This window comes from Lissotriton vulgaris, chromosome 2_2 (assembly GCF_964263255.1).
Source record: "Lissotriton vulgaris chromosome 2_2, aLisVul1.2, whole genome shotgun sequence".
NCBI lineage: Eukaryota > Metazoa > Chordata > Amphibia > Caudata > Salamandridae > Lissotriton > Lissotriton vulgaris.
Window position 1 is genome coordinate 73,299,267 of NC_141688.1, and position 27,828 is coordinate 73,327,094.

Sequence of the window (27,828 nt, forward strand, 5' to 3'; positions counted from 1 at the left end):
GTTGCCATGCTGCCATGGAAGGCCCCGTGCCCCCACGCTTCACATGTAGACACTCAGGCGCTTATACACGCATCCACAGTTAGCATAGAATAGCTTCTACCCTAGAGACCTTTCCGCCCAGATAGTATAGTTCCTAAAACATCAGATATCAGATATGATAGAAGTACAAGTTGATCTGACATGCCAGACTTCTGTCTCTTTCCGTCAGTGTAAATGTCAAGACCCCTGCACCCCGTCAGTCACACGTCATGCAGCTGCGCGCGCATCCAAGCTTCCGATTTCTGCTGACATTGCAACATTCTGTTAGCACCACCCCTTTGGTGCCACCCACTTGCGTCACCTATCAGTGACGTTTCTAGCACACACCTCTAGTTCACGCCTAGTTTACGCCTCTTGATGATGTATTGATACCACGTGTATACTGTTATCTTGTCTTCTCTCAGCTGTTACGCCTCTCACACTGAAACCTATGATGTAAATCAAGTATATAAGCTATGTAATGTCAATAAACGAGAGCGCGCTCATCTATCCCTTCTGACACCCCTGTGGTGGTCAGAACATGATATCCTGATTCCTTTATGAGGAATAAAACCCTTAGAAACTCTAACACCACGGACTCTGTTTTTTTCCTTCTGATTGAGTTATTATTGATTAAGTACTTACCTGCCTAGAAATTAAGAGAGTAAATTAATTATTTACGTCATTTTGGCGCCCGAATAGGGACCCCTCCCCCACCTCACGCGCCGGAAGGTGCGTTGCAATCCGTGTCCCCTGCCATCAGTTAGACGGACAACACGTGTACTGGCAGGATTTCCTGCATCCCCCTCTGACACACGGAGGTGACGAAGACTGCGATCAGTGCCCAGACGAGGCGGTGAGGAGTGCGGAGGATCCCGACCAGAGCCCAGCCGAAAGAAGCAAGGTCCGAGGTGTGAAGAGGCCCACCAGTTTTCCGAAGTTTTTCCGAAGTTTTTCCGAAGTTTTTCCGAAGTTTTCCGAAGTTTTCCGAAGTTCCGAGTCGAGTCCAGTCGAGTTTTCCGAGGCCTTCTGTTTCCGTGCTTCCCGGTGAGTACCATTGCTGGGTCGTATCTAGACGGGTTTGGGTACGCAAGTCCGGTCTGCACTGTTTTTAGGCAGTGTATCTGTACTGTTTAGCAGTATATAAAGTATTCCGAATTTCTGCACTGTTACAGCAGTGTATCCGTACCGTTGAGCGGTACATTCAAGTGTAGGGGGTAGTTAGCTATGTCTTCAATGTTTTCATGTGATTAATGTCGTGGTATGAATGTGACTGTTTTACTGTGTATTATTGTATTTCTTGTATCAACTAGCAACTCGTATCAAGGAATAAAGATCTAGCGTTCAAGTAATAAGTAAACCAGATGCCGTTCCTCAGCAAGTTAAAACAGATAGGAACTAGGAAAGGGTTACTAGAGGAAGAAATTCCTATCCCCCCTAGGGACACTCCAGGCAATTTTATGTATCAGAAGCACGGCATAGATGCCATATTATATCTAGATTTATGGGCCGATTACACCAAACACCTAGACGAGAGACACAGATGGCCTGTTACCGGAACGTGGGATGCCGAGTGCATCATGAGGGTAGAAGAAGCATTATGGAAAAAGAAAGCTAGGCAATCTCAGAAGGACGCCATAGAATTTTGGCGTAAGGAATCACGTAAGCGTGCTGACAAAGCACTCCGTAGAGAAGACAGACTTAAAGAATCAGATAAAGAGCGAGAAAACGAATTAGTTACTGAAGGGATCCGAGTAAAAACAGAACAAATAGACCGTGCCCGAAATAATCTTGTAAACGGTATGTACCTCGCAGCAGATGGCCCATCCGAAATTGAATCAGAAATACCGAAAAACTTACCGACACCATTAGTTCCAACTAAGGTAATGCATAAAACTACTAAAGACATATTCCTGAATTCATATCTAGAGGATGTAGCACCAGCTTACACCAATCTGCCGGTTCGTGCCCTGCCTACTGACAGGGATGGGGGTGGCACTACGCCCCCAGATCCAGTTCCGCCGGTACCGCAACAGACCTCTCCCGCTCCGCCAGCTCCGCCACCCCCCGTACTTAAGACAGACCTACCGAAACCAGTACTACCTGATCTTACTAAAAGACAGATTCAAGTTCAGATACAGACTCCGCGGAGAGATAATGCCCAAGCATCCGCCTCAGGAGGTGCGACAGCGGGTCTACAGACCCCGCCACCGACACACAGATTACATTTAAAGGACACACAGAATCCTTCCCAGTCTCCCTATTCAGCCCGGCTAGACGCATTCAAAGATAGGATGTCATTCTGCAGATATGATCCAGTACCCGGAACAGACGATCTGATGGTATTAGCATCACTACGCTTAAGATCTGCCACCGATAGCTTGCTATGTTATGTAGGAATGCAGGAAGCTCTCGACAGACTATACAAATTCATACAGACGGGGAAAGACCCCGACAGTGTCAAAGCTGCCATGTATAAACAGAAAGTTGACGTGCAAAAACAGATTTTACGATTCTTCATAAATTGTGTGATAAGAGAACGAGACAGGCCCGGGACAGATCAAAGTGAGTTAGACGAATTAAACAAGTGGGGCCAAAATATAGCAGACGCGAAACATGACAAGCTATCATGTATAGCCACTATGTCCCAGAAAATTAGAAAGGCAGTATTAACTGCACATCAGGAAGAAACAGATAAAACCTCCTCCGGGGAGGAAGATGAAGATGAAACATCAGAAAAGTCTACAGATATGATAGCGTATGTAGGTAGGGGAAACTACCTTAGGAAAGGTGTCCGTCCGGAGAGCAAGAGAGTTCTTTTCTCCGCTTTAACAAATCCGAATTCTTCTGAACATCAGTTCCAGGAAACTGATAAAAGGCTTCGAGATCGAGTAGGGTATCATATACTCAATTCTATGGATGAACAGGAACTAGCCCGGTCCGCCGTGTTGTGGGCCGAAAACGCAGACATATATAATGATGACACGTTAGTGCAGACATTCTTGAACCTTTCCCCGGAAGAACAGAAAATAGCAGGTGTATACATGATTCAGCACCTCCTTATCAAGTTCAGAAACCATCATTCTGATCCAGGTCCCTTACACGAAACATTAGAAGCACTAATCATGGATAGATGGAGAGGTTTTAGTACCAAATTAATACAAATAATTCTAGAACAACGACGTAAGTATAACACTTTCCTGAGCTCTGAATATGTTCCCGCCCCGCCTCCAGAAAGAAAAATGTACCACATGCAATGCGGTGGCGGCATTGAAAGCCAGAATCCCTTACGAGAAGTACACCCAGTTATGGGTGCGGACCAACGCCTGAAACGTGTGTATGTTCACACACCACTGACTAAGTTAGAACTATTAGAAATGAAGAAATTAGTTCCGTGCCATGATAAAGACCCTGCAGGTTTTCACAGAGAGCTTAAAGACATGTTATTGATGGGAGATTACACGTATGATGATATTATGAAAATGTTGAAAGTACTGTTGCCCACGGGCATTTACGAGAAACTAAAGGAGAAGGATTGGGAGGTGGGAGAGTCAAAGATAGCATGGGCGGAGATAGAAGACGAAGAAAAGAAACGAGTCCCAGGGTTAGGCCTTGGGGATCTGACTAAAGCATTACCAGGTTTAATAGTTCAGGTTCTGCCAAGATTATTGACAACTAGAAAGGAAGATTGGGACGCAATCTCGTCCTGCAAACAGAAACAAGATGAAGATACTAGTGACTTTTATTCAAGATTCGAGAAATGTTTCATTATCAATAGTGGTCTGAAAACAAGTAGCGAGTCATATCCACACCTTTTTGTAACGAAATTAGTAGAGAACGCCCTACCACTGGTTAAAAATAGAGTGTACAAGGTTGAAAGTACTTGGCAGGCAAATACGCCATCACAGATGTTACAAATGTTACAATATCACCAGAATAGAATTAGGGAGGAACAAGAACAGGAACAGAAACGTATGAAAGACACGAAAATGAAAATGTTAGTAGCTCAGACAATTCCAGCCGAGGGTCATAGAAAAGGTGGGGCTCAGACAAATCATTCTGCTGCTCCCGTAAAAGGGACATGTAATTATTGCAAACAGCCAGGTCACTACGTACATGAATGTCCAGTCCTGAAACATAACATCGAGACAGGTAAAACTAAAGAAAGACCGCGTCCGCCTAGACATGAACAGGGTCATCAACAGACCTCACAGAACGAACAGCCGATGCAGAATACACAGCCTATGCATGATCAGTCCCATACAGTACAGACCGTAGCAGTACCGCAGCCACAGCATGCTCAGACACAGCCCGCTGCTGCAACTAGAGAAGTCTCACAACAGATGTACCAGTATGCCCAGTCGGCATATCCGGACTATCAGCGTTACACATGAAACAGCCTAGGGAGGGAAAGTGATTTGCCTCTTATTGAAATTCCTGTAGATCAAGAAGGTCCATATGTACATAGTCACGTATTAGGAAAAGACAGAAAGTTTTTAATTGACACAGGGGCAAGTCGCACTACTATAAGTCATAATGAAGTTCCAGGGGCACCCCTCTCAGGCTCACAGAATGTTTCCCTTGGTTTTTCAGGACAGCCCATTGTAAATGAAGTATCAGAACCAGTACCACTAGCTGTGGGTCCATTATCCCGAGTTACAGACTTGTTACTTACGAAATCATGTCCCGAAAATCTGTTAGGAATTAAAACACTAAAGGCTTTAGGAGCTATAATTTGCTGTTCCCCGGAGGGAGTCAGACTCTTTCTACGAGATTTCAAAGGTCATTATGTTCTACGTGACTTTGATGTCAGATTGAAAAATGTACCAGATCACTTATGGGCAAAAGGCCCAGCTGATGTAGGTTGTATGCATATCACACCATACCGTGTTACACTTAAGACAGGTGTTGTTCTACCCAGAATCAGACAATACAAGTTACCACCCGATGCTGTAGTGGCCTTACTGAAAATCATTGAAGAGCTTATCGCCCAAGGAGTGGTCGTAGAGACCGACTCCAATATCTGTAATTCACCTATCATTCCAATTCTTAAACGTACAGACCGCAATGCACCGCCAGTATATCGGTTGGTGATTGATCTTCGAGAACTGAACAAATGCATTGTACCACAGTATCCTGTGGTCCCCGATATCTCCACCCTGTTAACTGCTATTGATTCAGAAGCAACGTTCTTTACTGTAATCGATCTCAAGAACGCCTTCTTCAGTGTACCCATTGACCCGGAGAGCCAATATCTCTTCGGATTCAGTTTAAATGGACGAAGTTTCAAATTTTCCCGCGCACCTCAAGGATTTACAGAAAGCCCCAGCATCTATAGTCAAGCACTGAAAAGACAACTAGATTGTATCCAAATGCCAGTTAATACAGCTTTACTACAGTACGTCGATGATCTGCTGATCACCGCACGAAGTGAGCCCGAATGTGAACAAGCATCTCTGATAGTTTTGCATTTTCTGGCCGACAAGGGACACAAGGTGTCTCCTTCGAAGCTACAATTCTGTGTTCAGCAAGTTGTGTACTTGGGTCACTTGCTGTCCAAAGTGGGGAGACAGCTCACTCCCGATCGCATTCAGTTAATAGTAAACATGCCCCGACCCCAGTCACAAAAAGAAGTGCGGGCCTTCATAGGCCTCACCTCGTACTGCAGACAATGGATTCCTCAATATGCATTTCTAGCTAAACCACTCATCCAGTTAACGACACAGGAGGCAGCGACTTCGACTGTCCTTCCTTGGACGCAGGAACACACACAAGCCTTTGAGGAATTAAAGAAAGCTTTATGCCAAGCACCGGTTTTAGCGACACCATGCTACAGTAAACCGTTTACACTTTTTGTTACAGAACGTGATGGTACAGCATTGTCCGTCCTCACTCAAGATCAAGCAGGTTCACATAAGCCTTGCGCTTATTTTTCAAGTACATTGGATTCAGTAGCACAGGCACTCCCTGCATGCTTAAAGTCAGTAGCAGCAACAGCGTTAGCAATCAGACAAAGCGATTCAATTGTTTTAGGTCATCAGTTAACAGTACAAGTTCCACATTCTGTAGAGGTTCTGTTAAACAGAACCCAGACTCAACACTTGACTATAGCACGATTGACAGGTTATGAATTAACATTATTCCAGCCACACATAGAAATCAGACGCTGCAGTATCTTGAACCCAGCAACATTGTTACCTACAGTTATGACAGATCCAGCCCCACATGATTGTATAGAGATTATTAATGCAGTAACAAAGCCCAGACGAGATTTAACAGATGTTCCATTGACAAATCCAGACCTGACACTTTATGTGGATGGTTCATGCATGAGAACAAGTACAGGAGAGTTAGTGGCCGCATATGCCGTGACCACTGAAACCGAAGTTAAAGAAACACATCGTATTGATACACTGTCTGCTCAAGCGGCAGAGCTCATCGCTCTGACCCGAGCCTGTATTCTAGCAAAGAACAGAAATGTTAACATATACACAGATTCCCGTTATGCGTTTGGAGTCGTACACGACTTCGGCATGCTCTGGCAGGAACGAGGTTTCTTGACCTCTCATGGTACCAAGATTCAGCACGGTCCTCTCATTCAAGCACTGTTAGAAGCAATACATCTGCCTTCAGCCATATCAGTCATGAAGTGTAAAGCCCATACTAAAGCCACAGATTCTGTCTCCCAGGGTAACGACCTGGCAGATCAGACAGCAAAACATACAGCACTGACTCACACTCAGACAGCTGACACGATCAAGACAACAGATCCGACAAACTGCATGACAGTCAGAGATCCCACACTAGATGTTATTGACATACAGACACATGCTACTCCAGACGAAATAAAGAAATGGATCGAACTAGGAGGGATCCAGACAGATCAGGGTTGGATGACGAAGGGAAAATGTACATGGTTTCTCCCTGACTCTATGGTTCAAGTCATGATAAATACAGCACATAGTCCTGCCCACCTGGGAGAGAAAGCCATGCTAGACAGTTTGCAAAATCTCTGGAACAATAAACACTTACGAGCAGCCGCAAAACAGAAAGTGCGTACTTGCATGATCTGTTGTCAGTTCAATCCAGGTAAAAGCGTCCCTGTAGAGCAAGGTGGATTTCATCCTCCCGATCACCCTTTTGAAGTCCTCCAGATGGATTATATCCAGATGGACCGTTGTCGAGGATTCAAATATGTTCTCGTAGTTGTCTGTGCCCTGTCCCGCTGGACCGAAGCTTACCCAGTCCCAGATTACACTGCTCCGACCACTGCCAAACAGTTGGTTCGTGAATTTTTCCCACGGTACGGCTTGCCTCGTGTTGTGTACTCAGATAACGGTCAGCCATTCTCGTCTGCCCTAATGAAAGAAGTTTCCTTGTTATTGGGATACCAGTGGAAGTTCCATTGTGTCCGACATCCAGAAGCAGCAGGCCTTGTAGAAAGGCATAATCAGACATTAAAGATTCGCCTTGCCAAAATATGTCAGGACAAAGGGGTCGACTGGATAGTCGCCCTGCCGGTGGCACTATTCTATATGAGAATGGTCGCCCATTCGAGATCAGGGCTATCTCCGTACGAAGTGGTCTTTGGAAGACCACCGAATATGTGGGGGACGCCCATTCCGAAAAAGATAACCGATGTTGATTCTAATATGTTGACAGATTACCTTGCCTCCTTGATGTCTGCACTCCAATCATGTCGTTCACAGGTTGCCGCTGCCTTCCCTGACAACACCGATGTGAAGGAGCATGATGTCCGCCCCGGTGACGTTGTTTTAGTCCGAAACTTCGACAGGAAAAGTCCGTTGGAGCCTCGCTGGAAATCTCCGAAGACCGTTCTTTTAACAACAAAGACCGCAGTCAAGTTGGAAGGAAGAAAGGGGTGGGTCCACCTAAGCCATATCAAAACATTCCCAGGACTGAAACCGGAACAAGACACACCCACCCCCACCAAAGACTCTGATATCAAAGACTTTTCCGAATGCAAACGAGAAAAAACTCCTCAAGAACAATATCGTATGAAGTTACGATCTAGCAAGTCAGACAGTTTAATTGTTTAAGTCCTCCCCTAGGTGAATCGGTTAAATAGTTTCTGACATGTATCCCCTAGATCGAGTTAGAGAGAGAGAGGAAAAGAAAAGAACATATTGCAAATCACTTCGTAGTCGCTGCATAGTGACACTAATAATCATGTTTATTATCAGTATATTAATAATCATTGCTAGTATCTTTTTATCGATACACTATCCTATCTTCAAGCGTGAACAATCTGCTTACAATGTCTCTGCTGAACACACTTTTAGTGAGTTACCTCCTCATGAACTTTCTTACAGACTTGCGCTGCGCAATAATACATTCATTAGTATGTTACATCATTCTCATCTAACTAACAATGCTACAAACTGCTGGATATGTGGCCGACTCCCTCCCTACCAGAACTACAAGGGAGCTCTGCCTCTCTTTCCGTACCCGTTCACTCATAATGGCTCCTGCGGAGCATGGTTTAAGATAATTAATTCTCTAGATCCCGACACTGCTGTTTTCGATGGGGGTTGGGTTTGGGGAAACTTGAACTTGGTCCTACTAAACGTCTGTTACCCGGATAAGGAGGGACTCCCCATTAGAATAGGAACTGATCTAGAAAATGAAGTATATGTATTAGGTAATTACACAATTAGCCTTATGATTCTTACCGTCGAATCCGAAGCTGCACCAGTTCTACCTATTATGTCAGTACTGCCAGTCACTGGTGAATTATGTATCAAGAAGAAAGGTTCAGTACACTTAGGTCATAGTAAATGCACTACTGTGGTCGAATTCAGTGATGATGGAAAGTCATCTTTCAAAGCTATCAGTCATTCTTACTTTGTGTGTGGTCACACCGCATACATTCGTCTACCTCCAGATTGGGATGGTACCTGTTACATTGCATTCCTTCTGCCACCCGTTTTTCTAGCTCCTTCTGATTACCATAGAAATAGCAATCTAGTAAAGAATAGACCCAGAAGAGATGCCCCCCTTGTCGACTACACAGAAACGGCATGGGAACAGTACACTGACTTTAATAAAGGATTCTTTTTCTTCTTAGGCCCTGTCCAGAATAGTAAATTAATACGCAGATTAACTAGAACACTTGAAGCTGTAGTAAATGAAACTACCTCCGCCTTAGGAAACTTAACAGAGGAGCAGTCCGCTATGAGGGTTGTTGTCCTTCAGAATCGTCTTGTAATTGACGTCATCTTGGCAGATAGAGGTGGAGCTTGTAAGGTCATCGGGTCAAGCTGCTGTGTTTTCATTCCACAGAATGCACCATCCGTATATCAAGCTATCACCCGTCTTCATAAAATTGCAAATCAGATGCATCAGAATCCAGGCACCTGGACTTGGTCCGGTTGGTTCTGGACAACGTTAACAGCTTGGGGATGGAAAATCCTATCCTTCCTAGGCATTGGCCTAGTCCTAGTATTCAGTTGCTGCCTGTGCCTACAGTGTGGGCCAGCGATTTGTGGACTATGTGCCACTTCTTGCATTAAACATTCCAGTTTTCACTCAAAACGTAACAGAAAGAAAGAAGAACAAATGATGTTACAAGAACAGACTGATCGATTCATGAGGATCGATATTTCATGAAGGGTCCGTAGGGAACAAGGAGGGAATGAGGAAAATTAAATTTTGGCCATGTTGTGTTCCCTAGCGCGTACCCCACCGACTCCATGTACCAGCTTAAAGTGCATGTAACTTCCCTCCTGTACCAGTTATGAAGACGCAAATACATTTGCGTCCACCGTCAACTTGTCCTCTTTCAGACGCACCATGAATGGATTATATAGTCCGTTCCTAAGTATGCTATGCCAACGTCTTTTTGTAGTACACTTTTCGCTTTTTCCTGCTCTAGCCAGAGTAGGCCCTGAATTCCTGCCATCTGAACCTCTTTTGTGGCTCCTGGCTCTGCCCAGGCTACCTCTGTACTCATGAACTATGCCCTATATTCAGCGCGGCCCCTCGCGCTCAGCTCAAGCCTGCTTTCTGCCAAGACTGACTATAACCTTCGAGTTATCTGTTCCGCTCCCCGAGAATACATTCCTGCCTACTAGATCCTGTAAACATCCTCTCCAGCTGCAGAGCCAAGAGGCCGAATCTGTCTTAATGCAAGTAATTCATAGCCTCCGTTGCCATGCTGCCATGGAAGGCCCCGTGCCCCCACGCTTCACATGTAGACACTCAGGCGCTTATACACGCATCCACAGTTAGCATAGAATAGCTTCTACCCTAGAGACCTTTCCGCCCAGATAGTATAGTTCCTAAAACATCAGATATCAGATATGATAGAAGTACAAGTTGATCTGACATGCCAGACTTCTGTCTCTTTCCGTCAGTGTAAATGTCAAGACCCCTGCACCCCGTCAGTCACACGTCATGCAGCTGCGCGCGCATCCAAGCTTCCGATTTCTGCTGACATTGCAACATTCTGTTAGCACCACCCCTTTGGTGCCACCCACTTGCGTCACCTATCAGTGACGTTTCTAGCACACACCTCTAGTTCACGCCTAGTTTACGCCTCTTGATGATGTATTGATACCACGTGTATACTGTTATCTTGTCTTCTCTCAGCTGTTACGCCTCTCACACTGAAACCTATGATGTAAATCAAGTATATAAGCTATGTAATGTCAATAAACGAGAGCGCGCTCATCTATCCCTTCTGACACCCCTGTGGTGGTCAGAACATGATATCCTGATTCCTTTATGAGGAATAAAACCCTTAGAAACTCTAACACCACGGACTCTGTTTTTTTCCTTCTGATTGAGTTATTATTGATTAAGTACTTACCTGCCTAGAAATTAAGAGAGTAAATTAATTATTTACGTCAGTTTGGCTGTTCGATCTGCCAGGTCGTTACCCTGGGAAATGGTATCTGTGACTTTCGTATGTGCCTTACACTTCATGATGGATATCGCTGTAGGCAAATGTATTGCGTCTAACAGAGCTTGAATGAGGGGACCGTGCTGGATCTTGGCTCCGTGAGAGGTCAAGAAACCTCTCTCGCCAGAGTACACCGAAGTCGTGTACGACTCCGAAGGCATAACGTGAATCTGTGTATATGTTAACTTTCTTATTCTTGGCTCGAATACAGGCTTGAGTCAGAGCGATGAGCTCTGCTGCTTGGGCTGACATAGTGTCAATACGATTCGTTTCTATGACTTCAGTTTCTGTCGTTACTGCATATGCGGCCACTAACTCTCCTGTACTTGTTCTCATACATGAACCATCCACATAAAGTGTCAGGTCTGGATCTGGTAATACAGTGTCTGTCAAGTCTTGTCTGGGTTTCGTCGTAATGGTAATGACTTCAACACAATCATGTGCCAAAGGGTCTGTCTCACTTAATGGCAGAAGTGTAGCTGGATTCAATGTATTGCAACGTCTGATTTCTATGTGTGGCTGAAACAATGTCAATTCGTAACCTGTCAATCGTGCTATAGTCAAATGCTGAGTCTGTGTCCTGTTTAAAAGAACTTCCACGGAATGTGGAACTTGTACTGTCAATTGGTGTCCTAACACTATGGAATCACTTTGTCTGATTGCTAGAGCTGTTGCTGCCACAGATTTCAAGCACGCAGGCAGAGCCTGGGCTACTGGATCTAATGTACTAGAAAAATAAGCACACGGTTTGTGTGAACCTGCTTGATCCTGGGTGAGTACTGACAATGCAGTACCTTCGCGTTCTGTGACAAAAAGTGTAAAAGGCTTGCTGTAACATGGTGTCGCTAAAACTGGTGCTTGACATAAGGCTTTCTTTAAGTCGTCAAAAGCATGTGTATGTTCCTGCGTCCAAGGGAGGACAGTCGATGTCGCTGCCTCCTGGATTGTCAACTGTATGAGTGGCTTGGCTAGAAATGCATACTGAGGGATCCATTGTCTACAGTAAGAAGTGAGGCCTATAAAGGCCCGTACCTCCTTTTGTGTCTTGGGTTGTGACATGTTTACAATTAACTGGATACGGTCAGGTGTTAGCTGTCTCCCCCCTTTGGACAGCAAGTGCCCAAGGTATACCACTTGCTGAACACAGAATTGCAGCTTCGAAGGAGACACCTTGTGTCCCTTGTCAGCCAGGAAATGTAAAACGGTCAGTGATGCTTGTTCACATTCTGGTTCACTACGGGCGGTGATCAATAGATCATCGACGTACTGAAGTAGGGCAGTGTTGTCAGGCAAGTGAATACTGTCAAGTTGTCTTTTCAATGCTTGGCTATAGATGCTGGGGCTTTCTGTGAATCCTTGAGGTGCCCGTGCAAATTTGAAGCTTCGGCCATTTAAACAGAATCCGAAAAGATATTGGCTTTCCGGATCAATTGGGACACTAAAGAAGGCGTTCTTCAGATCAATTACAGTAAAGAACGTTGCCTCTGAATCAATAGCTGTCAATAATGAAGAGATGTCTGGAACCACAGGGTACTGTGGTACAATGCATTTGTTCAATTCTCGTAAATCGATCACTAATCGATAAACTGGAGGGGCATTCGGATCAGTACGTTTAAGAATTGGAATGATAGGGGAATTACATAGATTCGAGTCGGTTTCTACAACCACTCCTTGTGCAATGAGCTCGTCAATGATTTTCAGTAAAGCCACTACAGCATCTGGTGGTAACTTGTATTGTCGGATGCATGGTAGAACAACACCTTGTTTCAGTGTAACTCGGTATGGTGTAATGTGCATACAACCTACATCAGAGGGGCCTTGTGCCCATAAATGTGCAGGAACATTCTGTAATCTGGGATCAATATCTCTCAACACATAGTGACCCTTAAAGTCACGCAAAAACAATCTTACTCCTTCCGGAGAACAACAAATTACAGCTCCTAGAGCTTTCAGTGTCTTGATACCTAATAAGTTTTCTGGACATGATTTCGTGAGCAATAAATCTGTGGTGCGAGACAACGGACCAACTGAAAGGGGAACTGGTTTCGATACTTCATTTACAATAGGCTTTCCTGAAAATCCAAGGGAAACATTCTGTGAGCTTGAGAGGGGTGCCCCTGGAACCTCGTCGTGACTGATTGTTGTTCTGCTTGCCCCTGTGTCAATCAAAAACTTTCTATCTTTTCCTAACACTTGGCTATGTACGTAAGGACCCTCTTGATCCACAGGAACCTCAATAAGAGGCAAGCCAACCTCCCTCTCTAGGCTGTTTCATGTGTATCGCTGGTAATCGGAATAATCAGTTTGTGCATACTGGTACATCTGCTGAGTTGTATGTTGTGTTGCGGCAATCGGTTGCGGCTGTGGTACCGCTACGGTCTGTACTGTCTGTTGTGGAGCATGCATAGGCTGTACATTCTGTGGTACGTGTTGTTGGACCTGGTCTTGTCTAGGTTGACGTGGTCTTTCTTTAGTTTTACCTGTAGATATATTGTGTTTCAAGACTGCACAATCGTTTACATAGTGACCTGGCTGTTTACAATAGTTGCATGTCCCTTTAACAGGAGCTGCTGAATTATTGGACTGTGTCATGCCCTTTTTCTGACCGTCAGCTGGAACTGACTGAGCAACTAGCATTTTCATTTTCGTGTCTTTCATACGTCTTTGTTCGTGATCATGTTCTTCTCTAATTCTGTTCTGGTGGTACTGTAACATCTGTAACATTTGGGAAGGCGTGTTTGCTTTCCATGTGCTCTCGACTTTCAATACACGATTCTTAACTTGGGGCAGGGAATTCTCAACTAATTTGGATACAAAAAGGTGCGGGTATGACTCGCTACTTGGTTTCAGGCCACTATTAATAATAAAACATTTCTCAAATCGGGAATAAAAATCACTAGTGTCTTCATCGGGTTTCTGTTTGCAGGCTGAGATTGCATCCCAATCCTCCTTTTTAGTTGCTAATAATCGTGGCAAGACCTGTACTAACAATCCTGGTAATGCTTTAGTTTTGTCCCCAAGACCCAACCCTGGGGTTCGGGTTGCTTCTTCAGTTTCTAATGCAGCCCAATCTATCTTTTGGTCTCCCACCTCCCATTCTTTTTCTTTGAGTTTCTCGTAAATACCGGCAGGCAATAATACTTTCAATATTTTCATAATGTCGGGATAGGTATAATCTCCCATGAGTAGCATGTCTTTTATTTCACGGTGAAAACCTGCAGGGTCTTTATCATGACTGGGCACTAATTTCTTCATTTCCAATAATTCCCTTTTAGTTATGGGCGTGTATACATACACACGTGTAAGGGTGTTATCATCATTCCTGACTGGATGTACTTCTCGCAAGGGATTTTGTCTGTCTATGTAAAACATTTTCCTTTCTGGGGGTGGAGCTGAAACAAACTGTGGATTCAGGAAGGCACTATATCTGTGTCGATGTTCTAAAATTACTTTAATTAAATCGGTACCCAGGCCTCTCCATTTATTCATGAGTAACTCTACTAGTACATCAGGTAGGGGACCTGGATCAGAATGTTGGTTCTTATACAACGTAAGGAGGTGTTGTATCATGTACATACCAGCTAGTCGCTGTTCGTCTGGGGAAAGATTCAAAAAGGTTTGCGCTACTGCGTCATCATTATATTTATCAGAATTGTCAGCCCATTGTACTGCTGACCTGGCTAATTCTTGTTCATCCATGGAATTGAGTACATGGTACCCCATTCGTTCTTGAAGTACTTTATCGGTAGCCTGAAATAGATGTTCAGGAGTCATCGGCTTTGACATGGCAGAGTGAAATGTTTCTGGTTTTGGACAGAGGTAACGTTTCTTGTTTTCACACGTTTCTTGTTTACGAATGGGTCTGTCGAAGGGCCTATCAAAAGGATGCGGTCTAGGGAGTTTCTCTCTGCCTACATATCCTATCATCTTTTTGTCTGACTGATGCGAAGTTTCTGCTAGATCCTCTGTATCATCCTCCTCCTGCGAGGAAGTCGGACCGTCTGATTCAAGTTGTTCTTCAGGTGCTCGCTGGGCATGTATTTCTATTATTTCTTTACGGATCTTTCTAACCATAGTATGTACACTTTTCTCCTTCTCGTGTTTACCATCCGCGATATTCTGGCTCCATCTATTCAGTCTATCCATTTCACTTTGGGGAAAACCTGCCTGATCTTGTTCTCTTATTAAACAATTAACCATAAATCGCATTATTAAACCTTTGTTCTCTACTTTCTGACGTGACATGGCTTCAGCAACACACTCCGGTCCTTCTCCTGTTCTAATAAAATAATACAATTTGTCTAGATGTTCTGGCATTCCTGGTAGTAATATCAAATAATCTGTAACACGTCTCAAACGTAGGGACGCTAACAACATGGGTCCTGTTGTACCAGGTACTGTGTCATATCTACAATCTGTAAGTTCTCTTCTAAGCTGTTCGGCCGGTGCACCTTTAGGTGTCCGAGCCTTTGCTAAATCTCTCATTGTCACTCGGTGTAACGGTGGGGGTGTTTGATAACCTCCTGTAGCACCTCCTGAAGCGGAGGCTTGATCATAACCCGGCTGTAGGGTCGGTACCTGCTGTAACTGGGTTGGGGCCTGAGCAGCGTCAGCCCCAAAAGGATTAAGCGGGTGCAGTTGTTGAATACCAGGAGGGACAACGGGTGCGGGTGCAGGAAACGGTGCGGGAGGGGTCTGCTGTTGCGGACCTGGGGGCTGATGATCAGGGGGCGGGTTACCGTCAGCCGGTGGTACACGGGTAGGTACATTAGCATATGCGGGAGCTACATCATCCAAGTAGGATGAAATAAAAATGTCTGCTGCGGTCTTGTGACGTAATTTAGTCGGAACCAATGGAGGGGGCAGATTTTTCGGTGTTTCCGGGGTCGCCTTGGGCAGGCCCTCGGCCAGGACTGGATACAATCCTGTCATAATGGCATTACTCCGTCTATCGTGTTGTTCCATTCTAACTCGTTCTCCTTCTTCTAGTAGTTCTTTCTCTTTGGCTTTTTCAGAATCCTCTCTACTTTTCTCTGCTTTTCTGAGTGCTTTCTCTGTCCGTCTGTGTGATTCTTTACGCCATAGTTCAATGGCATCTTTCTGTGACTGTCTGGCTTTCTTTTTCCATAATGCTTCTTCTACTCTCATGATGCACTCGGCATCCCATGTCCCTGTAACGAGCCATCTCTGATTCTCTGCTAAATCCTTAGTGTAATCCACCCACAAGTCGAGATATAATACAGCGTCTAAGCCGTGCTTGTGGTACATAAAATAACCGGGAGTGTCCCTGGGTGGGATGGGAACAGCTTCCTCGAGTATCCCTTTTCTAGTTCCTATCCGTCTCAGTTTAGAAAACAGTGGCATTCTGAACCTTGATACTTGATACTTGATACTTACTCGGACTTGGACACAACTAATACAATAAACACAGTAATGAAAATCAAACAATCACTCATACCACGACATTAAAACACATTAAAACATTTCGGAACCGACAATAACTTGACAGCTGGATACTTGATATACTGCTAAACAGTACAGATACACTGCTTAACAGTGCAGGCCGGGTCTGTGTACCCAAACCCGTCTTGACCGGACACAAATTAATGCACCCGTCTAGATGCGTCCCCAGCAACGGTACTCACCGGGAAGCACGGAACGGAAGGCCTCGGAAACTCGACACTGGACTGGACCGGACTGGACTCGACTCGTGACGTAGGTACTTCGGAACTTCGGAACTGGTGGGCCTCTGAACACCTCGGACCTTGCTCTCTCGGCTGGGCTCTGGTCGGTATCCTCCACACCGCCTCGTCTGGGTGTCGATCGCAGCCTCAGTCACCTCCGTTGGCCTGAGGGAGATACAGGAAATCCTGCGGGTACGCGTAGTTGTCCGTCACGGCTGTGGCAGGGGGCTAGGCCTGCAACGCACCGCCGGCGCGTAAGGTGGGGGAGGGGTTCCTATTCGGGCGCCAAATTATGTGGTAAATAAAGTTTACCTATGCGGAATTTCTATGCGGTAAAGTTCAATAAGAATAACTCAATCAAAAAAATGAGAGGCAGAGTCCGTGGCATCTGAGTTTATAAGGGTTTTATTCCATAAAATGGAATTGGTTCGAACCAGGTATCATGTTCCATCACCACGAAGGTTCAGGAAAGGATAGACAATGCTTTATTAACAGAGTACAATATATATAGTAAATGCATACAATGGTGATGGATACAGAAGGCGTAACAGCTGAGAGAAAAGAGTTAAGGACACATGTACGTAACAGAAGGCGTGCACGAGGGCGTACACGGAGGTGTGTGCTAGAAACGTCACATGAGTGTGTCACGGTGGGTGGATCCATAGAGGAATCCTGCAGTGTCAGCAGAAATATATGGCAGAGATGCGCGCGCAGCAGCATGACGTGTGATTGACGTGGAACTGGAGGGTGAAGGGGACTTGACATTTAGCACTATACGTGGAGACAGAAGTCTGGCGTGTCAGAACAACCTAAACCCAAATCATATCTAATATCTTGTGTTTGAGGAACTGTATTATCTAGAAGGAAAGGTCTCTCGGGCAGAGGCTATTCTATACTGACTGCTAGTGCATGCATATGTGACTACGTGTCTACGTGTAATGCGAGGGGGCCATGGGCCTACCATGGTAACGGGAGCAATGAATTACTTGCACGGAGACAGAAAGGCCGGGCCCTTTGCTCTGCAGCTGGGGAGATGTTTTCCTAAATCACTAGACAGGAATGTATTTTCGAGGAGCGGAGCAGATAACTTGAAGGCAAAATACAGTCTTGGCAGGCAAGCAGGCTGAGCCGGGCACCGCTCGCCGCACAGGGAGTAGGGTAAGGGTCATGGATGCAGATCCAGGCTGCAGCTTTCAGAGGCAGAAGGCAGAAAGGGCTCGACGGCAGAAATCAGGGCCTAGCTCGCCAGAGCCAGGAAAACGTGAAAGTGCACCATGTAAAGACGGTGGCACGGCATACTTAGGAACTGAATATTCGACCCATTCATGGTGGATCTGAAAAAAGACATGTTAACGTTGGACGCAAGTGTATTTGCGTCTTCATAGCTGGTTGTGGAGGGAACATACATGTACTTGAAGCACGTACATGGAGCCGTTGGGGTCTACGTTAGGGGACACAATTGACCATAAAAATTCATATTACCTCAACAGCCAACCTCTACTCTCGTTCCAGGGGGCCCAAATTTTCGTCCATTTACCCGGGCAACCCCTGCTTTCATACACCACTCTCTCGGCCTGCATGCACCAGTCCATGTCGGACTCCCAATCTGAGCATTTCAATTCAACCCCACCCTTCCATTTTCTAGCGATGTTACGTTTAGCCACCATGTATCCCAAGGAGACCCACAGTTGCTCAGGTCTAGACAGGTCAGTGGCGTCCCTAATGTTCATGAGACCTAGCCTCGGAGTAGCCTCAACATCTTTACAGCAAGTCTGGGATAAGGCAGTAATTATCTCCCCCCAATACCTCTGAAGAGTTGGACATTCCCACCATTGATGCAAATAAGTACCTACATGGCCGCAGCCACAGGGACATAATGGAGAATTCAGAAGACCCATTTTAACCAATACAGAGCTCGTGTAGTAGGCCCTATGCCCACAATGCAGTCTTAACTAGTGGATGAACAAGAAACTTTTAGTATTCTTTGATATCCAATTCTGATGTAAAGCTTTGTCTAAAATACTTGTAGTTCTATGAAATTCTAGTGGTGGATTCCACAGCACTTTCAGATAATTTCAATTAGGCTGTCTTTTTCCTTCCTGTTTATAATCTGCAGTGTTCATGAAGACTAAGGATCGCTCCTCAGTAGCTTCATTTAGAGTAATAAAATGTTTTGCTGCTTGTCATCAGAGTCTCTATTTGTTATGAATTCCTATTGGAATTTTGTATATTTGCTTCTGGTGGTATGTTCTAAGACACTTTTATTTGAAGGTTTTATAGAGTGCGAACACGATCCTTGCGGATATCAGAGCGCTTTACATTGAATACAGCTAGATAAAGAAACAAATAGAAGCAAGTAAAACACATATACATAACCAACAAATTGCACAGGAGAGTATTAGGACCCAAACATGACAAACCTGTTGAATCAGTTCGAAGGTAGATAGTGACTAGGATGTCATATTGGACTATTGTAATAGTAAGGATTACTAGTAAGTGTACGAATGAGTTCAGAGTTTCATAAGACTATGATCAGGTGAATTTTGCCATGAGAATCGCTTTAACTTATTTTTTGAAAGATGTGGTAGAAGCATTCAGTCTGGTTTCTGGGGGAAGTGTAGTCCATATCCTGGGCGCCATCCCACAGCAGGTTCGTTTGTAAGTTTTCTTTTTTTTTAATCTTTGAGGTTTCAGTAGACGGTTTTCCGCACTTCTTGAAGATCTAGACCCCCCCAGAGATCGTCAGTTTTTGTGCGAGGTAGCTGAGTCCATTGTGATGTATGGCCCTATGCGTCATGCACGCTATTTTTAGATGAATTCTGGCTTCAAACGGTAACCAATTCAAGGATTTTAAGTCTGGGGAAATGTGGGACCTTCCTTTCGAACCGGTGATGAGTCTCGCTGTCACATTTATGGAAACTCTGAGGGGAGCTGTAGTGACTTTTGGAAGGCCACACAGAGAGACCACACAAGGCATAACCAGAGCTAGTACTGCCAGCTTGAAGTCATTTGTTGACAAGATGGGTTTCAACTTCCTCAAAGTGTTTATCTGGAAGTTTGCTCCCCTTGTAGCGTTGCTGATGTGATTCTGCATAGTGAGGTTCCTGTCGAGAGTTATTCCTAAGGATTTCCCTGAGTCCACGATTGTTGGTTGAATGTTGAGTGCCGTAAGGTGTTTGATCAAATCTTGCATTATGGGGACTTTGGCGGGAGGGGCTATAAGGAGGAATTCTGCTTTAAGAGCATTCAATTTGAGGTGGTTCTCTGCCAGCCAGGTCTGTGCGCTAAATCATTTTGTACATACATTTTGCATGAATTTGAACATATCCAGTGTTTCTTGAAATAGAGCAATAATATATGGAGGTATGATGTTCATACCTTTCAATAACAATTGTTTTTCATCTGCTGCAAGTGCACAGATTGAAATAATAATTGCTGTGTTTTTTTCATGAGTTGATCTTGAGCTTGGGTTATCCCTGGGTTCCAGAGGAGTGTGCTACATGCCGTAAAGTACTTTAGGGGTAGTAGGTGCTATATAAATGCAAATACAGTACAATCTCTCTTTGGGATTGACTCAACTCAAAAAAATTAAACAAAAAAAAAGCTCAGCAATTTTGAGGTAAAATGTTTGGGGTGCAGTTTCAACTTGAATCTTTGTTGCTGTCTGTACTAATAGCACATGAACCATGAATGACAGGCCAGAGGTTTGCTATTGTTTGCACTTAAAGAATCTTATTTTATTGATTTGCATGGTCTGATATCCTATATTGTCTTCCCAAGTGTAGAAAAGATTACTTGTATAATATCATCTATCTTGCCACAATATTTTCTGGTCCTCGGTTGTTGAATATCTCATAGGTTCCTATTGATATCATCTGTTGGTTATTCATCTCATTCTTTATAGAAGTTGTTTTTCAATTTGTTTGAGAATACTCGTATCTAATTCTAATTTGAAAATATATCTGAATAGTCCATCATATGAGGCTTAGCTAACATTTGTTTAAAATGTGCTGCCACTAAGTCCTTCTATTATTTACATAATCTTGTTTGATGGGTACTCCTAGTCCAAAAGGGATGCTTTTTTAATATTGGGCGAGGTAGCTTTATAAAATTGGACAAGATGTGGAGTTTCTGCCTTAACTGTTTTAGTAGGTAATCCAGTTTTCAAAACGTTTGTTGTGTGATTGGGTTGCGTATTCCAAAACTCTGTGCCAATCACTTTTGGTAAAAAAACAACTTTCCTCCGTCTGTTCTGTTATTAAGACCTTCAAAAGTTGACATTGATATGTCTCTTGCAATATTGTTTTGTTACCCCATTAGCATGTACCACACCTATCATTGTGCAGTTTATCAGGTAGATGGTACCGCTCATCAAATAGTTAAGTGTAATTTCCTTAATCACTATTGTTTTATTTTGTTGTGCAAATAGTTGTGGTGACCCTTTTAACAAACATTTGATGGAAAGGGATCACCTTTTAGAGAACGTTAAGTTGCATATTATTTTGGGAGGCATAAGAACAGCATGGCTGCAAGTGATTATCTTTTTTCCCCCCCAAAAGGGCTCTACGACAGCATACACTAAGAGTGGTTACTGTGTGAACCGATTTCCTTCACTCCTGCCTGGAGGCAACAAGCAGAACTCTGCTCTTGGAAAAGGTAGGGTAACACCAGTAATGCACAGCTGAAGTGTGTATTGGTGAGCGGAGAGATTATCTTGAATCATGTTAGTTTAATTTAAAACTCCCTTCACAGAATTATGTTTGTGGGTATCTTTGACAAATCAGGTTGTGCGTATTGAGAAGGGGTTTGTATTGAAATGTTCACTTTAACATTCAACCCGTGCATAAAAATGTCCATCAAGTAGCTTTTTGCTGCCTCTCTCTTTTCCCTCCTTCCTATTGTACTATTTCTCAATTTGTACTTCCAGAAGAGATCATACTTGACTTCCCAACCACCTGCAGCTATTTTCTATTTATTTTTACTTTGTTTTAGGGAGATCTTTGTAACCACTTGCTGGGTTCCTCCCTTCGCTCTTCCTATTCATCCATGACTGGATTTAGAGAAAACAGCTAATACTGGGAACAGATTCCCAGAAATTAGCCTAATATGCATTATTTGGTTTCGGCGCTAACTACTGTATACACCTGCACTGTTTGTCCTTCCCTTTGGTTGTGCCACTTAAGTCACTTACCCTGGTGGTAGGGTATTTTCAACACTTGAGAAGTGTAGAGTTTAGATTTCCACAACTTCATTGCTTCAAACCAATTGGAAGGTAGATACCTTTTAGTCAAATGCTCCTTATGTTATAGATATACTCTTTCAGGATAGATGGGACATTAAAATAGAGAAAGTAATGTGGCAAGGATCCTGCTCATACACAGAACTGTGCACAGAGACCTAGGACATCAGTGAATTGTGGTGTACCAGAAACTCACCTCAGTACCTAGAAAACCCCCAACCAGCAAGCATCAGTGTCAGATTAGCTCTTCATCCTATAGCAAAGTAACCAATGATTAGACAAATTAGAACATGCGACTTAGAGCCATCTCAGGAATGGTAGGAAGTGAGAACACTCTTTTGGTATACTCTCATACCAGTCCACAACAGGAGTAAATAAGAGACACGATGAGGTTAAAATATTTATTTTAACAACGTGATCTCATATGCGGTATTTTAACCAACATAAGCAGACATATGATTAAAAATAATATGGTCAGCGTGGTTTCAATTCCATAAAATACAAAGGAGAAATCCTATTACAATGAAGGTGAAAACCGGTCCTATAGCGCCTATTTTTAACACCCTCCCTGTATAGGAACTATGTATTATAAACTATAGAAGGTCTCTTAGGCTTGTGTGGGGGACCCATTACCTTTCCGCTCAGTAAGAGTAAATTACATCTGGATCAGCATAGGCTCTCTGCATCCCTGGACACGGAAATATTCCAAGTGTGTGAAATCATGGCAAGTGTGGAATAATAAAGGCACCAGAATCTTACCTGGCTCATAGCTGCCAAAATGTTGTCTAGAAAGCATTACTCGAACATGTAGAAAAACAGCTAACCTGTTTTGATAACCTTGACGGCTTCAACACTCACTGTTCAGACTAGGGGCACGATGTAAGTCTAGAGATGTTGAAAACCAACCCTTTCTTATGTGTAGACCTTCATGAAGGCTAACTTACAAAAACAGCTATGCAGTGTTGTGTGCAAAAGGTAAAATGGTGTTTAAACTTCTAATAAGCCATGCTAACATAACATGCGTGCAAAGCAGGCCCTAGGCCATACTACACCCTACCTTGATCAGGGAACGCACAATAAAGGGGGCAAGCTTCATAGAATACGGAGTTCAAGTTCGAATGAGACCGAACCAACTTCAGGAATTTTGCCAAACTTGAGAATTGGGCGTAAAAATCTGAATTAAAAAGTAACCAAGTCAGGGAAGACAATCAAGGGGCCATGGTGTGAAAAAAGACCTAAAAAAGTAAGAAAAACATTAAGGCAGTAGAGAATTTTTTTTTTCACGAGTTCAATACGTGTCTATGAAGCAGAAAAATTCACACTTCAATCCAACAGCATATAGGCACCAAACGTTGCAACGGCCTCCAATAGGAAGTCGCTGTCTTTATCCATGAACATTTCAGCCATCCAATTAAGTAATGGAAATGAACATACATGTTCTTCAATTGCCGGAGCCTCTAGCACCAGCAGAGGACAACTCGTGCTTACTTCAAGATAACTGCTCGCTAGAAAATCATTGGCCGTAGTCCAAATGTTCCAATTGCCTAAAACCCCATGAGCACCTGCGCAGGCCATAATCCCGAAGTAGAACAATCTATTTCATGAGCAACTAAGGGACTCATTAGTAGATTAAAATCCAGGTCAGGAGACACTGTGTTGCAGAGACACAAATCCAGGGCCCATTCAAATCCACAATCCAGGCACTGGAAAACAGGCTGCACGCAAGTGAAGAATGAGAACCAGAAAGATAAACCATACACCATACTCCAGAGGCAGCGATCCATAGTATTCTAGCATCCGGTTACGAAGCTGGAGCAGCCAGGGCAGATCGTTGTGGGGCACAGACTGTGCGTCCATTTTGGAGTAAACAAATTAACAGCAGTATGCCCGCTCCTAAAGCGATAATTAATGGGAAACCGCCGAAGACACTCAAAAATCGAATGAAAAAATGCAGGGATCACACCAAATATAGTTTTGAATGAGGTCACAAGGCCAGAACTTACTACTTTAATAAAGTGTGCCAGGCACGTAGTCTACGAGGCATTAACGATTGTGTAAATCAAAGCACCGAAATGCAGGCGCAGATCTGTATTTAATAATGCATTCACCTCAGTACGAGTATATGCAACGTGAAGGACGAATGTCTTGTGCGCAGATGTAAGGGGGACTTCCTTCTGGGACAAAATAGCTCTTATTCGACTCCTCTTGTTGAACTCTGCTTTCAAGGTTGTGCTAGAAGGCCAGATGGAAACATTGAGCCTCCCATGTGGAGGAGGAAACAAGACATTTTTACAGCTAACTACATGCTGGGAAACTGTAACGATATAAGGAATACCGGCAAGCATACCACAGCGCTCTTCATTATCTAATAACAAATTACTTCCGTTTGCAAGTAACGTGAAAGTCGGTGTAATAGCCGGGGTGGGAGTACCTTTCAAAACTCAGGCAAGGTTCGGTGCAAGTACATTGCAAGAACCGTGCAATTACAGATTTCTACAGACTAAAGAGTGATCTGATGTGGATGTACAATCTTCACCTTTCAAATAAACTTCCTCTCCTTCCCTCAAGCACCTATATGTGAACGGGAGATTCCAGACTTCATGAAGATAAGTACCACCTAAAGGTTCAAATCTACCTATTGCGTAGTGTTTCATGCATGACTCAAATTTAACAAGCATTGGAAATGCAATAGGTCTCGCATTAGAAAAGTCGGAGCTATTGGTCTTGTAAATGACAAATATTTTATTTATTTCTTGGTTTTTAAAATTGCTAAATTGATAGCTTTGTCATTTACAATGCCAATAGTTATAACTTTCGCGAATGTGACACCTATAGCATTTGAAATGCAACATGTTTTGTATTTACGTGACTTAGATGGCAGCTCTGGTCGTTAGGCCACATCTCTAGAGAGCAGGGTTGGGTTTTTTAAAAAGTGTCCATTTGCTGCAAACAGTGGCGATGAAGTGATACCTTTGCTCGTAGTGCGCACCCCCTTTCAGCAGGTGTTGGCAGATGCCATCTTCAGCAAGGAAAAGTTTTAAAGAGCAAAGGAGCCTGGCCATGCAGGTCTACAGAGTGAGACGTGACGTCACAAGGGGCGGTGCAAACATGTGTGTGAGGGAGAGAGTCAGATGTGGAAAACCTGAGAGGTGCTGCATGGCATGCACAGATGACGACAGTCAAAGTCTGCACCAACCGGGATATATGCTGCCACACAGGAGGAGCTCAACTACATTACTATCGTGTAATCCAAAGTTCTTCACATAAAACATATTTATTCAACATTTCTCTTATTCAGTGGAGAGCCCTGAACAATGTACCAACATTGGAAAGATGAATGTTTAGGACGACATGCTAGGATTCTGCCTAGATCCCGGCAGGTCATACACAGATGAAACTGAGCGCTTGTTTATCTCTTGAAATGGTGAAGCTGAAAGACGTCACTCTGCGTACAGAGATAAAACAAATAATTATCCCCACTCTTTTCTGCACGAGCATGTTTCAAAAGAAGCTGAACAGTTTCATCTGCAGGTTTATTGTGCTAATGAGCCAAGCTGCAATCTGAGAGCTTCTTTTGAAACCTACTCATGGAATTTGGAGCGGCACCTCATTTACTTCCTCTGGTGTGATTAAATCTTGTGTCGAACTGCAGATAGTGCCAGTAAGTAACCCCATGTGATATGTTTCACATATCATGCACAATACTTTTATGAGAGGGCAGGCTGTGTTTGAATACGTCCACACACTAAACTACTCCTTGTTGAAAACTGATTGAGGTGGGCGGCCAGGGCAACTAGCAGATGCGTTCTAACTTTTTAGCGATCTTAAAACTCAACGCTGCGGCGCTGGGCTTTGTGCACCTTTGTTAACACGACGAAGGTCGGACGCACGGGGCGAGACGGGATTTGTCTCTAAACCAGGAAGGTGGTCGTTTTGCACCGGGCTGTTAACAGAGGTCAAGTGACAGGGGTGCGCGGGTGGGGAGTTTATCAGACGACCTCCGAGCAGAGGCTAAGAGAGGAGAGGAGCTCGTGACCGGGCTCGTGTTATAAGGTCCCGACACTGAGGCTGTGGTAGCGGCTTCATGCGAGCCTCAGCTGGTGAAACTCTGCTTCTGTGCCACCACTGACCTCTGCCCCGTCCGAAACCCTCCGAGGACATAAATGGATTCATTAGCAGGGTAACTGAGTAGGGAAACTCTCCATCCGAAGCATGTACCCTTTCTCTGTTCTGGGCCCCTCACACACATGCACGTAGAGTAATGCAGGATTTGACAAACAGGCTTTGCGCACCATCCTTCCCATTACAAATAAGGCGGTGTAAAATGAAATCATCAATAGGTCTTGAAAGTCCGCAAGTCTAAAAAGCAGCACAAAAGAATAAACACACAGCCCGAAAGAATGACATCCATACTCTGGTCGAAGTTTGGCTGGCGGAGTCATTACTTGTTCTTTTTGCAAAATCCCAAACAACTTTGAACTGGTTGGTGCATGTGTTGTCGAAAGTGCACTATGTTGTCCTTCAGTAGCGCGATGCTACACCAGTAACAGATTTACGTGAAATCTATAGTTTACCCATTAGGATTTTTTTAAAACACAGTGATCACCAGGCAGGATAGCCGCAGCACTGAGGTAGCACAGCAGAGACTTGGCGCCCTGCTATTTTATATAAAACCAGGCCCTGCTTCTAGTTAATACGTTGAAGTAAAAATAAACTATTGCAACACGGTAATATATATTTTTTTAAACTGCACACTTTTTCTCTCAAATAACTCTTCTTTTGTGGTAGATGACGCTGATATTGCCTACATAGGCATGAAAATGCATATTCTAAATTGTTTTCAATTACAATGTCACCTCACATGTCAATGAATGGTTGTGTAAACTGCGTTTGTGCTCGGAGGGTGGGATGAGGGCTCCTATCGCAAGGAGGGAGGGAGAAAGCCAGAAATATAGAGGCAGCGACGGAAAGGAAAGATAAGGCGGCCGTAATATAAATGCCGTCCAAAACATGAAGTATGGCGTCCGCTTCACAGACGCCGTGCTATTAGTCGAGCAAAGGGAAAGCAACAAAAATAATAAATAAATGCAGTTTATTTATTTATTTACGCAACTTTTATAGCGCGACAAATACCCGAAGGTGTCTCGGCGCTGTGGAGCAAACTGGAGTCTATCATCAAGCCATCCTCTTACTGATTAAACAGCCATGTTTTCAAGAGCCTGCGAAAGCTCATCAGATTCGGGGCGGTTTTGATGGCTAGTGGCAAGAGGTTCCAAAGTTTTGGAGTGGCCACAAGAAAGCGCCTGTCTCCCCAGGTGACCGATCTTGTGCGTGGCACAGGGAGGAGACTGATATTGGCCGATCTTAATTGCCTGCTGGGAATTGCAGTTGGAATGGAAATATATATGAACAAGGAAGAGGGAAAGAAAGGATAGAGGCTGACGGGCCAAAAGAAGGAAAGGGTGGAACGAAGGAAGAAAGGGAGCAGGGTGAACAACAAAAGGAAGGACATTGAGGAGAAACGTAGCCGCAGACTCTTTGGACATTGGGAAAAGGCACGCTGAAGGGCGAGGGAGGGAGGAGAAATGCGAGAAACGTGTGAAGCCTTTGAAGCTTCACTTCAAAGGCTTGTTGGCACAGCGCACGCTGGGGGATGACTGTGGGAGGGAGGCTGGTGTCTGTGCATGCGCTTTTTATGGCAATGCACATGCGCATTGAGCGAGCTTTCACGGGCACTTCATGGAATCGCCCGATCTCGGTAAGCTCTGTTTAAGCCCCTTTATATCTCGCTCCCGCTTAATGCGCATGCGCATTGAGATAGGTCGCTCGACCTAAAAAGGGGGAAAGGTAGAGTTATCAACCCATGGATGAGCCAAACTGCAGAATTCAACTCTGCCACTGAAAATGGAAACGGTTCCAGTTTTTCAATATGTAACAGTGAAAACGTGCACCCTTCGTTGACA

General features: G+C 44.1%; 1 protein-coding gene across 2 annotated transcripts in view; it reads left to right on the forward strand.

Moving 5' to 3' along the window:
* Window positions 1–27,828, forward strand: part of SNUPN (snurportin 1) — a 265,706-nt gene that overhangs the window by 52,088 nt on the left and 185,790 nt on the right. For both annotated transcript variants that reach the window (XM_086959302.1, XM_086959303.1), the window contains exon 5: window positions 21,186–21,282. In XM_086959302.1, the coding sequence (XP_086815428.1) occupies window positions 21,186–21,282 (97 nt within the window). The remainder of the gene's footprint in view (window positions 1–21,185; window positions 21,283–27,828) is intronic.